At 37.0% G+C, this 13,337-nt stretch overlaps 1 protein-coding gene across 2 annotated transcripts in view; it reads left to right on the plus strand.

Moving 5' to 3' along the window:
* The window catches only part of ZSWIM6 (zinc finger SWIM-type containing 6), a 190,057-nt gene that overhangs the window by 167,443 nt on the left and 9,277 nt on the right, over positions 1 to 13,337 (plus strand). For both annotated transcript variants that reach the window (XM_028123914.2, XM_028123913.2), the window contains exons 6-10: positions 2,531 to 2,707; positions 2,985 to 3,131; positions 6,705 to 6,851; positions 8,277 to 8,537; positions 12,399 to 12,534. In XM_028123914.2, coding sequence (XP_027979715.2) covers positions 2,531 to 2,707; positions 2,985 to 3,131; positions 6,705 to 6,851; positions 8,277 to 8,537; positions 12,399 to 12,534 — 868 coding nt within the window. The remainder of the gene's footprint in view (positions 1 to 2,530; positions 2,708 to 2,984; positions 3,132 to 6,704; positions 6,852 to 8,276; positions 8,538 to 12,398; positions 12,535 to 13,337) is intronic.

Consider the following 13,337-nt stretch of genomic DNA (forward strand, 5'->3'; position numbering starts at 1 on the left):
GGTAGCTAGCAAAGCCCAGCAACCACACCATTGCAGCTGGGTAGAGTGTGCATAGGACTCAGACCGTGGGCAGAATTGGATGTGCTGGCACACTGGAGTGAATGTGAAGGGGAATCAGGCCTTGTCTTCGCTAAGATTATTTGTTAGAATTAATTAGCAACATTAAAATCCAGACTCTTTGAAAGAGTAGGTTTTTTTTTAATATACCAGAATGATAGCCAATTTTTTAATTTTAATTTTTTTATAAAAGAGCTATTAGTTTTCCCCTTTTTACTTTTCTGAATTTCCCAAATTTTCTTTAATCAGCATGTATTAATGTGTTATATACTTTATTTAAAATTTGTTTATAAATTTGTGTATTTATCATTTTGAAAATTTCGTTAGATAATCCATTTCTTTTTTCCATCTTGTTGCAAAACTAAAAACTAGACATGTAAGATAAAAATTGGCCATAATTTTGATACTAATCAAGTTTTATCTTTGTAGTCATTGTCTATGTACACAACCTTTATTTACCATGTTATTAGAGACTTTCTTATATTTTCATTTAATTATTATTTCATTAGTATTTAGCTTTTTTTTTCTTTTTTGTTTTCTGTTTAGAGGAGCCAGAATATTTAACCTTTTTTGTTAGAATTGGTTTTATTGGCCTTTTATAGCTAATCACTGTTAAAAGTGTGGTGTGTTCCTGTACTTTTCTCTTTGCTCATACATACAAACATGTGAAAAGTTAAGTTTTTTGTTTTTTTAATAAGTGGAATCATACTCTACACCTTAATTTTATTATTGATACCACAGTGAGCCAAATTGAGAAGTAGAACTCTAATTTTTTAATACATGCATAATACTAAGTTGCTTTTTTAAAGTCTCCTAGTTTTAAATTCTGTTTCTGTGATTTCAGCTAAATAAAAAAAGCAAAATGACAGAGTCACTTAAAATGTATAAAATTTGGACTTGGGAATATTTAACCAACTGACAGAAGTCATGGAACCAATTTTCTGTTGGGTAGGAGTATCTCTACCTTGCTCAGCAAAAAGGCCTGATAGGTTCAAAGGCCCTTAAATATAGGGCCCCCTCTTCCTATTTGCAAGGTGTGCATCTGTGCACTGGGCAGGGCCGTAGCAGAGACGTCAGTATTTATGCCTCTCAAATTATGTCATCATACATTTTGATACGTCTTGCATTCAAATATAGATAGGTCTAAGTTGACCTGAAACCAAGCTGAAGACTTCTCAGAAGACTTTCATAACAGCTGAAATAGCTGAATTTAGAGTGTGGATATTTATGTTTTGATCTTGACTGCCATTGCCTGGCCATGTGACCTTGGCAAGTCACGTCACTTCTCTGAGTTTTCGGTTCCATCGGCAGAATAGGGGAGTTGAACTCATCGCACTAGATGAGTTCCCAGAGTTCTTCTCAATTTGGTTATGTTTTGGTTTTTATGATTCCCTTTTTTTGTCTTTGTTTAGCCAAAGCTCTAGTTTGCTTCTTATTAAGTCTCAGTACAGTGAGGTGTGATACTAGAGCCAAGTAAAATACACATATGTAAGCATAGTTTGTTACCCTGATTTTCAGTTGAGACTTGGCTAAGGTTTGTGCCACAATTGAAGGTAAGTCTGGAGTGGGGACCCAAGGGGTGGGATTGCAGTTACAGAATTTGAACCATGTTATCCAGAGGGACTGAATAATCCCAGGAGTTGGGATGAGAATATTCTTTATTCCCCAAACATTTCTTTTCTCCGTCAGGTCCTGAAACTTGAATCCTCTTCGGAGTGTTTGCTTCTGCTCTTTTGTGATGCCCCGGCATACACTATGCTGGGGACATCACACCAGTCATGGAACCTGCCCAGGAGTCAGGAGGCAGCCTGTAGGGGCAAGGTAAGTGCGCTGGTTTGTTTTGTAGCTATGTTGTGTGGCTTTGTGAAATGTTAAATATATGCATTTATGCCCTTTGGGATATAAAGTGGCATTTAATCATTATATCCCAAGAAGCATAATAGTTTTAATTGTGCAAAACCGCACAATATAGTTAAAAAATACAACCAAAAGCACAACCCTTCTGCGTATCTTTAAAGGCTGATTGCATCTTCCTGAAAGGTTCCATGGCTGGTGTCGCATCTCTTGCATAGTGTTTGTGAGAGCTGTTGATCCCATCAGGGCAGCCCACCACAGCACCTCAGAAGTGGGGAGCAGTGAGTTTTCATGTGACTTTTGTGCCGAGTGCCTCCTCAGTGTATTTGGCATGGAAACTAGACTTGACACTTCTTTTTGCAGGATGCCTTTAACCTTAGCTTTGATGGCTGCAGAGTGTGTGTGTTTGATAAAACAAGTGAGTGGATGGTGGCTCTTTGGGCTGACTTGCCTCCTAGTACTTAGGACATGAGAGTATTCACCCTTCATCCTTCCGCTTAGGGGGTGCAGGACAGTGTGTGTGGGTGTGTTCATGAACATCTGGCCACAGAATGGTATGACTGATGGATTCACATGTGAATAATAGCTGACCTGGCTTTCTGAATTGTGGGAAAAACAGATTCATCGAACAGGCCGCATCGGACAGTGTTCACCCGAGCCATTGAGGCGTGCGATCTCCACTGGCAGGATAGCCACTTGCAGCACATTATCAGCAGTGACCTATACACCAACTACTGTTACCATGACGACACTGAAAACTCCCTCTTTGACTCCCGCGGGTGGCCCCTCTGGCATGGTAAGTGGCCAAACCGGAAAGACGTTTCCATGACTTACTTCTTTGTTTCGTTTCTATAGCATTATTGGAGTGGGAGGTGCAGAGTGGAGGGATTCAGTGGGAGATGGATGAATGCTTGGCAGTAGGAGCTGAGTGTTTCATTCAAATCCAAGTTCAGAAGTAGGTTCTTGTGTCTTTTTAATAGTATTTTGGGGAAAAACATCTTACTATATTTAAATGCTATTTTTGTAGATCTGTCTGACGATGGCAACTTTCTCCCCTTAACTTTTTGTTTTAGAACATGTTCCTACAGCTTGTGCAAGAGTGGATGCATTACGTTCTCATGGGTACCCCAGAGAAGCACTGAGATTAGCAATAGCTATTGTTAACACGTTAAGACGACAGCAACAGAAACAGTTGGAAATGTTCCGAACTCAAAAAAAAGGTGAATGTGGAGTTTGTTTCCATTGGAATGGGATTCTTGGTGATGACATCACTAGATTTTGTCCTCTCTTGAGAGAGATGGCTTTTAAAATGAGATCAATGGAGATGACCATTCATTGGGAATATTTAATAGCTGATCTGTGAGAAATTTTAGGCACATTTTTCCTGGTTGAATGTTGTAAGAGATGAAATTTTTAAAAATATTTCTTGGGTTAGTTAATTTTTTTAGGGGATAGTTTTGTGTGTCTGAATTATTGAAAATGCCAGTCAACCAAATATCTTATTTTGTGAAAGTATGTTTTAATTCTAACAGTGAGGGGTCTGGGGCCAGACTGTCTGTGTTTGAATCCTAGCTGTAGGTCCCAGCTGGGAGACCCTAGGCAGTGACTGGAGCTCTGTGATTTAGATTCCTCATCTGTGGAATGGGGCTCAGTAGAAGACCTGTCTCTTAAGAGTTGTTGAGAAAATTAAACTAGTTAATCCTTATAAAGCTCTTAAAAGAGCTGGCACGGTGTGTAAGCACTCTAAAACATTTTACCTGTAACAGTTTGTACTTCAGGACATGGTATTTATTTTAAGTGATCAAAACTCCTGGATTTTTTAAATTCTGTAAATAACATTTGATGAGCTGCCAACTGACAACACATTTTAATTTAACTTCGCTTTATCTTAGTTCACTATTTATCTTTTAAATTTTAAATAAGTACTACTGAGTAATAGCAGTTGCAGAGAGTTTTATTACATGCATAAGCACTGACCAGAAAAAATGTATATATGCTTTTTCTGATTAATCAATGCACTTCTTGTTCCTTCTATAGGTGTAAATCTTTTTATGTTTCTTTGATTAGGTTTGTTTTTTCACTCTGGAGTTTTATTGCTTATTCAGAGAGATACTTTTAGTTGCTGGGGGATTTTTTGAGTCATGTTTTTGTTTTTAATCCTTCTGTGATTATACACACACCAAGGATACAGCTAAAATTTATCAGAAGTTGTTGAAATAAGCTGAAGGTTAAAGTGAGCTTTTGTTACAACTTTTAATACCATCTATATCAGATTTACTATAAATGTTAACTAACATTATCATATGTATGATGACAGAAACTTTTTTAGAGTTAAAATTTGAACCAAAAAGGGGAGCTTAAATGGAATTGGAATGTGATATCCCTGGTGATCACTATTTTGTCCGTTTCTTCATGTTCTTCATAACATAACTGATTCCCATATGTTTGCAAAATATATTGCTTGGACCTTTGGAAAATTTTTCTGAAATACCCCCTCCTCCCAAATATAAACAGTCTATAGCCAGAAGATACCTACTTCTGGAAAGTATGAAGGATAGTAATATCCAGGCTAAGAGAGAGTGAGGTATTTTTTATATTGTAAAATTAAAGCTAGGTCATGATGATTATTAGATTAAAAAATTGTAAACTTTTCTTAGAAATGTTTTTAAAATAAATTTAATAAAAATGTTGCAATATCTAAGAAATGAAAAGTGTAAAAATGTTAGTTTGTGTAGGTAAGTTAGAATATATTTAAGTTAGACCCCTTTGTCTTTGAAACCACTCTTGAACCCATTTCTCTTTTATCTTGTGAGCAATGAAAACTTATTTCAGACTCTTATTAAGTATTACTGTGATTGCACCTCTCTACCTGTATCTTTCCCTCCCTTTTTTTGTCCATATTTAAAGAATAGGTTTTTCATAGCTGTTAAATTCCAAATTGCCATGACACTTATTTGTTATGTGGTCAAGATTAGTAAATATATACCTTATACATTTTCAGTAGTATTTGGCATTGTATGTCAGGTTTTGTTGTTGTTAATTGAGATATAGTTGACATAAAATCATATTAGTTCAGGTATACGGTATAATGATTCGATATTTATATATTTCAAAATGATCACCACAGTAAGTCTAGTTAATATGTCACCATATATAGTTACACAATTTTTTTCTTGTGATAACTTTACTCTTAGCAACTTTCAAATATGTAACACAGTATTATTAACTATAGTTGTCATGCTATACATTACATTGCCATGATTTGTTCATTGTATAAGTGCAAGTTTGTACCTTTTCCCCTTTGACTCCTTTCACTCACATCCACCCCTGCCTCTGGCAACTACCAGTCTATTCTCTGTATCCAGGAGCTTGGGTTTTTTTTTTTAGATTCCACATAGAAGAGAGATCATATGGTATTTGTCGTTCTCTTAGTTCACTTAGGTTCTTGATTCTGAAAAAAAGTTGTACTCCTTTTTTAAAATTCATTTCTCTCGTTTCCATGTTGTTTTCACTAATTTTTGTGTGGAAAGAAAATAGAGGAAATAGTTTATAAAATTTTCTCTCTCGTTTCCATCACTTAGTAATAAATTTATCTGTGTAAGTACAACACTTCCTTTCACCACACACACACACACACACACACACACACACACACACACACAGACACGTATGTCCCCTTCTCCCCCCATCAAACACATATATTTTGTTGTTCTGAGAGTAATACTCATGTTCCTTTTTTTATACTGGTTATGTGTATGAAGGCCAGTGACAGAAACCAAAGGGAAAGACCCTTTCAAGGAATATAGGACCCAGCTTCTATAAATTTTAATACCTTGTGCCAGGCCATTCTTTATTTTTATGTCCTGATAGTTGATAGTCCAAAACTGGAAGACTTTTAAAGGAATATTGGATTCATGGAATGGTTCTTTAGCTATTTGTAAAAAGCCAGTTTTTGTCTTGGATATTTTATGTTATATATAGATTTCATTATATTTTCCTGTAAGAAAGAGCTCCTATTAGTAAACATTTGGATATAAAATACTGCATTCTTTACAACAAGGAACATATCTTAAAATATTTACAGCTTTTTTCTCAGGACTCTGTAATTTAACATAAGAACTTGAAAGTGCTACCATTCTGTGAAGAAAATGAAAAGGATACATTTCATCTAAATTATATGTTACCTTCTGCTGTAGTTCCCCTTTGTGGCAAAGGCCCTCTCTTAAATGGCATATAGATCCATGATAATGAGGCCTTCCATAGATGCAAGGGGAGTAGTTTAATGATCTCCATAGGGGAGTCCAGGTTGGACCCAGGTTACCGCTGCCCTCTGGTCTCCAGTGTAGATGACCCAGTGAACATTGACTCTGAGGGTATCTTCTTAATATAGTTAGCCAGTGATCATTCCAGGGGGACTTCGTAGTCTTCTCTAATGCCACTCTTGGGGAAGTGAGGGGAGTTGTCCTCACTTCTCAGATGAAAATTTGGAACTCATTTGTCCTCATACAACATCATTTAATAGTATAAGTAATAACGTTCACCCAGTACCTTGGGCACATGAATTGATGTTCGGGGGCTGTCCTAGAAAGTTGGCACCATTTATACTGATTTACAGATAGACTTTATGAACACAAAATAGTTAACATGTTGGGAATTATGTGTACCTTTGTTTTTTTCATTAAAGAGGAATTGCCAATTGAATTCAGTACTAATCTGTTAGGATGACACTATTAAGTGGTAAAGCCTCTCTTCCTCTCCTTGTTTCCATCTCTCACTTCCCTTTTCTTACACAGAGCTACCCCATAAAAGCATCACCTCGATAACCAATCTTGAGGGCTGGGTTGGACACCCCCTGGACCCCGTGGGAACTCTTTTCAGCAGCCTCATGGAAGCCTGCCGAATCGAGGATGAAAACTTCTCTGGGTTCTCCGATTTTACAGGTAACACTGGTGGCATTCTCTCATGTGCTTTTCTCCCTTAAGCTCTGAGTGGCATTGGTCATTGTTTTTGTCAGTTTGTTTTATGAATCCATAGGGTTAATAGTACTTACAGTGAGCAGGGGAGCAAGGAAAGCGTGCTTTTGTGGAAGGTTTTACAAACTGGGAAAAGTCTTAGAATCGATAGTTGGCAGCATGTGTTAAGAACCTTAAAGATACTGGGCCCCTGGTGGCTCAGTCGATTAAGCGTCTGCCTTCGGCTCAAGTCATGATCCCAGGGGCCTGGGATGGAGCCCTGCATCGGGGGCTCCCTGCTCAGCGGGGGAGTCTGCTTTTCTCTCTACCCTCCCCCCTGCTCATACTCTCTCTCTGTCTCACTCTCTCTCTCCCAAATAAGTAAATAAAAATTCTCTAAGAACCTTAAAGATACTTATTTTCTTCTAGCCAGTGATTCTGCATCTAAGAATTTATCTGCATTTATTGATTGTTTTTCAGCATCATGATTTAAAATAAAGATGTGTATCATAGCATTTAAAACTAGAAATTTGCATTAGAAGTTTCTTGTCACTTAAATGGGTTGTAGTCTACTTTAAGAGAAGTATCTAATGTCATTAAAAGTGTTTTACATCACACATTCCTATAAAGCAGTGTTTTGAAATTTCTCTCTGCCTCTTGAGACTTAAGCATCATCCCTAAAATGACTGCCCATGGGCTGTGGATGGAGGTGTGGGAGGCAGGAAGGGTTGTCCCTCAGCTGCTCTCATGCCTGGGTGAACTCAGAGGATGAATTATATTGCACCTCCATAATTTCTCCTGTGGTGTTTGCCTTCATGGGTTATGGGTGCCCCAAACTCTTATCAGGACTGTGAAAGGTATGACTCTGACTTCCCTTTCCTTGGGAGTTTGCTGGTTAAAATTTGTTAACATTTCTAAGAGAAATACTTTAACAGAGATAAGAGAATGCTCAAAGAATCATTCCTCTTTTGGTAACTGATGACTCTTTGGTAACAGAAAGGACCTTGAAATTGGATTATATGTATGTTGTGTTCTCTGCTTTTCTCATTAAATTTCAACATTGTGATAATTTTTTTCTAATGCCATGCTTTAAAGACTTGGTACCTATTGTAGTCATGTAATTTTGCTCTTGTTTAAAGTCTTTTTTCACTCTTAAGTATTCTTACCATCTCTTCTTAGATTTGTAGGGTTTTTTTGGTGATTCATTTTCACTGGGAGAAAAATGTTTGTAAATTCTATCCCCCAAAACACACATAACTGGTCATTCATGGTCATGTTTTAAAAGATCCTAGAAAACCATTATATAGTTCTCAAATAATTCATTTTTCAGTACTGGGTAAAATAAATATTCATACCTATCAGTACAGGCAAAAGTAGTATCTGAACTCTGATTTTGTTTGTGACATTTTACAGAGAATATGGGACAGTGCAAGTCTCTGGAATACCAACATCTACCTGCACACAAATTCTTAGAAGAAGGGGAATCCTATTTAACACTAGCTGTGGAAGTAGCCCTGATAGGGCTGGGACAGCAGCGTATCATGCCTGATGGGCTGTACACACAAGAGAAGGTTTGCCGGAATGAGGAGCAGCTCATTTCCAAGCTTCAGGAAATTGAATTGGATGACACACTGGTGAAAATTTTTCGCAAGCAAGCAGTCTTCCTATTAGAAGGTAGTGTGATAAAGAAGTTTTCCACTTGTTTTGCCAATTTTATTGAGGCACTAAGCTTTCTTTATGTCAGGAGTATTGCTTGAATGCGTTCAGTATGGTAGTTATTCTGATTGGTATGGTCTCTGAGTGTCATAGGACTGTTTACTATCCAAAAAGTAGTATCACTCAGTCAAAAAGTATAGATGTTCAGATGTGTGTCATTTGATTTAAGTGGTCGTGTAAGATAGCCTGTTAGAAATGAGCCCCATTTAATGTCACACACTTTGAAAAGGACTGTTGTTATTTAGTCTGTGCTGTTACTGAGATAAATGCAAGTTTGATATTTAGCAAGTTATCGCTGGTAGCCATGTACCTATTTGCTCGATCCATTAAATAATGAAATGGAAATTCATTGGCATTCCTCTGAATTATTATTATGGCTGTTACTGGGTTTTGAATATGTCATTTGCACATGCTAGCAAAGGACTGGAGGCTGCAGGAATGAATTTCCACTGTGCTAATTATTTCAGAGAACTCATTAGGCATAGATTCACCAAGTTCAAAGTTTCGTGGACTCTCTAAGGCAAAGTCTGATTTTCTTCCTTTTATAAGGTCAAGAGCTGAATGGCCTAAGAAATTTTGGTTGGCATTATTTTTTAAAAGTGTTTTGTTTTTTGTTTTTGTTTTTTTCTGGAAAAGAGTAAGCGTAATGAGTGTAATAGCCTAATCTTTTACGCAAATTTAAGTGATGCCTAATCGGTAAAATTGCTTCTATCTCTTCAGTACATGGGCGTTATTATTGTGGGATTCTCTGGGATGGATAGGTTAATAAAGTGTGGTGTGTTCATCTTATATTCAGAACTGCTGCAATATGGGGAAGGGATTTAGAGAAAATAACATTTCACAACCTCTTTTATTTGTCCAAAGCTAAAGATCTCTTTGAAAGAAAATATTTTCATCAAATATATTATACATTTGTATGTTTTAGAAGTGCATTTTAAAGGGAAAATGTTACTTAAAAAATAAAATTAAAGGGAAAATGTTCTTAATATCATGCTTAATTTTGGTAAAATTCCTGATATTAATATTTTGAAGCCCTCACCTTAAAGTTTTTTTTCTTCTAAAGATAAAAAAAGCCTATGTTGGCAAATTTCAAGTGATCTTCATTCTTTCATTACTGTTTTGTTTTAGTTTCCTCCTGTATAATTCCTTTTGATATAAGCAGTATCGTTAGCCACAAACTCTTACTGCTATCACTGGCTCTTAGTAACCAACTTTTGATTGCCATTATATTGAGGGACAGGAAGAGTATGTGTGCTTTTCAGAGTTGATAGTGTCTGATACCTGTTTATCATTTGCCTTTTTGGATGTCTCCATGTTCATTACTCATGAATATTTTAAAACTTTTTCTTAGTTTTTGACTAGTGCATCTCTCCCCATTAAACTTTTTTTTTAACTGTGCCTGATGTGGAGTGCTTTTTGACTCACCACAACCTCTTTTCCTTTCCTGGTCCTGCTAGGGCTGTAGAAAGTGGGTAGTGCAGGACAGGAAGCAGTCCAAAGGGAAGCCGAGGGACCATTTCTATAAACTCCTGAAAATAAGCACTCCATGATTGAGTTCACAGCACTGGGGCACCAAGTTCTTCATGTATTTACACTCTGGAAATTTCAGGGGCAAAGTTGTTAGCAGACACTAACTATTCTGAAATAAAAGATGCTAACTTTTTCTGAAAAAGAAAAAGCAGTAACCCCGTATTGTTGCTGTGTGTTAATCACTTTTGACCACAATACAATACTGGCATATTGCATCAGTTGGTATATTGGTAAAGCATTTCTGGGAGTTCAGGGATTACAGTCATTATTAATCCATAAATAATTCTGTGATCCCTGACTGAATATTTTTCTTGTTGGGAGGTGTCATAACGTTAAGTGTTGATTATGCATCCTGGGGTTTTTTGTTTGTTTGTTTTTGCATAGCATGAAAAGGTAACTTGATGATTTAAGGGAAACACTGAAAGGAAATGGAGGAGAAATGAAGAAAATGGATAATCTACAAATTTGCTATAATGAGGCCTTCAGTAAAATAAGAGTTAGTGTTTTAGTCTGCCCAGGCTGCCATAACAAAATACTTTGCAGAGTGGGTGGCTTAAGCTATAGAAATTTCTCACAGTTCTGGAGGCCGGGAAGTCCAAGGTCAAAGTGCTTGTCAGTTAAATTTCTGGTGAGCCCTCTCTTCCTGTCTTATAAATGTCTGTCTTCTCCTTGTGACTTCACAAGGCAAAGGGGGAGAGAGAGCAAGAGAGCTCTCTGATGTCTGTTCTTATAAGGACACTAATCCTGTTGGATCAGGGCCACACACTGTGAACTCATTTCACCTTCACTACCTCTGTGTAAAGGCCCTATCTCCAAAGTACGGTCACACTGGGAGTTGGGGCTTCAGCATACGAATTGGGGTGGGGAATATAAACATTCAGTTCATAGTAATAATAATTTAAAAATTTGGCTAAAGGCAGAACTATGATGCTATATCAACTTTTGAAGACTTTGGGTCACTAAACATTTTAAATGTCTTAAAGATAGGAAAGGTAATAGATTTGGTAAAATTAGAAACATTGGATGGATTTTAGTTTGCCTAGGTAAATAAGATTTTATGAAAATATGATTTTCAAAGTACTTAAATAATGAGCAATTAAAAACACTAAACCAAAAATAAAATAATGAAATGTTAAAATAATCTCGTTAAAATGATCTAGACTGTATCGTGCTCCTACCCAGTGCCCAGTTCAGTAACTCCTCTCACCATTTCTTCTGAACTGCCATTTCTTGCATTCTAAACTCTTCGCCAGACTGATTTTTCTCATGGAAAACAAATGTATTATGTCCTTTGAGCAGCAGTGTCATGGTTCATAATTCTAGAAATCGTGAAACAGATGTTACCCAAAGGTGACATGGAAACTAATTTATTAAACACTTTACAGGAACTAAACCTCAAAGTACCTAAGTGGAAAGTAGTTGAACTAACCACTGTGGTTTCCTTTCAAAATTTATTTTAAAATTCGGTATTGCCTTTCTTAGGGGCAGCATTCCAAGAGCACACAGGGGAAGTTAGCACTGCCACCATGCCTGTCATAACTTACTAAGAAATGAATTTTGACAGCTTAAATGTAATTTTGCTTTTGAAATTGGTCTTTTGGAGCCCCCAAAATGGTAGATTTCCAGTTACTTTAATTTTATTTTTCTTTTGCCTATGGTGAGTATCAAATGGGTTACTAACTATTCTTTTATTATGAATCACTTTTTGAGAATTAATATCTATTTCTGCTTATTAGAAGCAACAGTGTTTAAAGTCTTTGTATTGGGATTTGTGGTTTAGATGCCTCCCATGAGGCAGAGCACTCTTTTCTGGAAACCCGGCTTGTCTGTGCCCATAAGACTGATTCAGTCCAGGGGCAGATTCCAAAGTTAAGCTGCAGAGTCATCTGTGTATTTGAAAATCTGGATGTTCAGATGTTAAACATTGAGAATGTTTCTTGAATTCAGATGTTTCTTGAATTCAGTGAGATGTGCTTCGGAGGGTTTCTTTCTCTGAAGCAGTTATAATATGAAAAAGCTCTGCCCCCTAGTTCTGTGATTCTCATTTTAGCTGTGGTACAGTTAGTTGGGGGACTGTTCCTGAAATGAATTCAATATTGGCTACTATACCCTGTAGAATCATTTTTGACTAAGAATTGTATTTCTTTCTACTATGTCACTTTGATTACATTCTTAACTAGATCAGCTTGTATATGTTATAACTTTACATAAAAATTTTAAAAATATACTTTACAAGAAGTCTTAGTTCCTTTTTTAGGAATGTAAAATGTGTATGCTCTCTTCCCACAGCCGGACCATATAGTGGTTTAGGCGAAATAATCCATCGGGAGAGCGTTCCAATGCACACATTTGCCAAGTATCTCTTCACCTCTCTCCTACCTCATGATGCTGAATTGGCATACAAAATTGCACTGAGAGCGATGCGGTACGTATTCACAGCCCGGCCGGGCAGAGGCGATCCAGATTCCCCACGGGGAAGAATGGCTGTTCACTGACTTCTCCTTCATTTGTATTTCTTGTAGGCAGCAGAATAGCTAAAGAAACTATTTATGCTTCTTGGATTGTTATAGTGGTGGTTTGTTTGTTGCTTTGCTTGGCTTTTGTTTTACAGAAAGGGAAGAATTGTATCCTAGACTGCTTCGTACTTGTGCTCTTGGTGGCTTTTTCCTTATTTCTCTTGAAGCTAGAATTTGGGAATTAGAGAACAATTTTAGGCCAGGTTTAATCATAAGGGAGCACCGATTGAAACCTTCCTAAATAGTTGGTTGTTTTGAAAAAATTAGATTTTTGAAGCGGTGGTAAATAATAAGTATACTTGCCTGAATGTAGTAACTGAGGGAGCCCTTCACACCTGCTTTAATCCCACATTGCATCATTAGTGCAGGAAGGCCTTAGTATCACCAAAACACCTTTGTGCTCAACTGGAGGATGAGGGAAGTTGGGGCCTGTGGCTAGGGTTGAAGGCATCACTGTTAGGCATCTTCCAGGACCTGCTCTCCACACTCTGACTGCTTCCAGCCCCTCCTTTACAATAATAATAATAATTAGAAAATGTTGTTCTCTGCCACTGACCTTTCCATTTTCACTTTCCTTTTTAAAGTCTGTTCACCAAATATTTTTATCATGAATTTGTCTAGGTGAGTATTTTTTAATGAATTCAGGACTGTATTTTTCAATCTTATATGTTGCCTATTAAACCTTAAGAACTTGAAAGTCATATCCACCTTT

This window comes from Eumetopias jubatus, unplaced genomic scaffold (assembly GCF_037043125.1).
Source record: "Eumetopias jubatus isolate StellerSeaLion01/CBP00866 unplaced genomic scaffold, mEumJub1_p1.0 scaffold_5, whole genome shotgun sequence".
Classification (NCBI taxonomy): domain Eukaryota; kingdom Metazoa; phylum Chordata; class Mammalia; order Carnivora; family Otariidae; genus Eumetopias; species Eumetopias jubatus.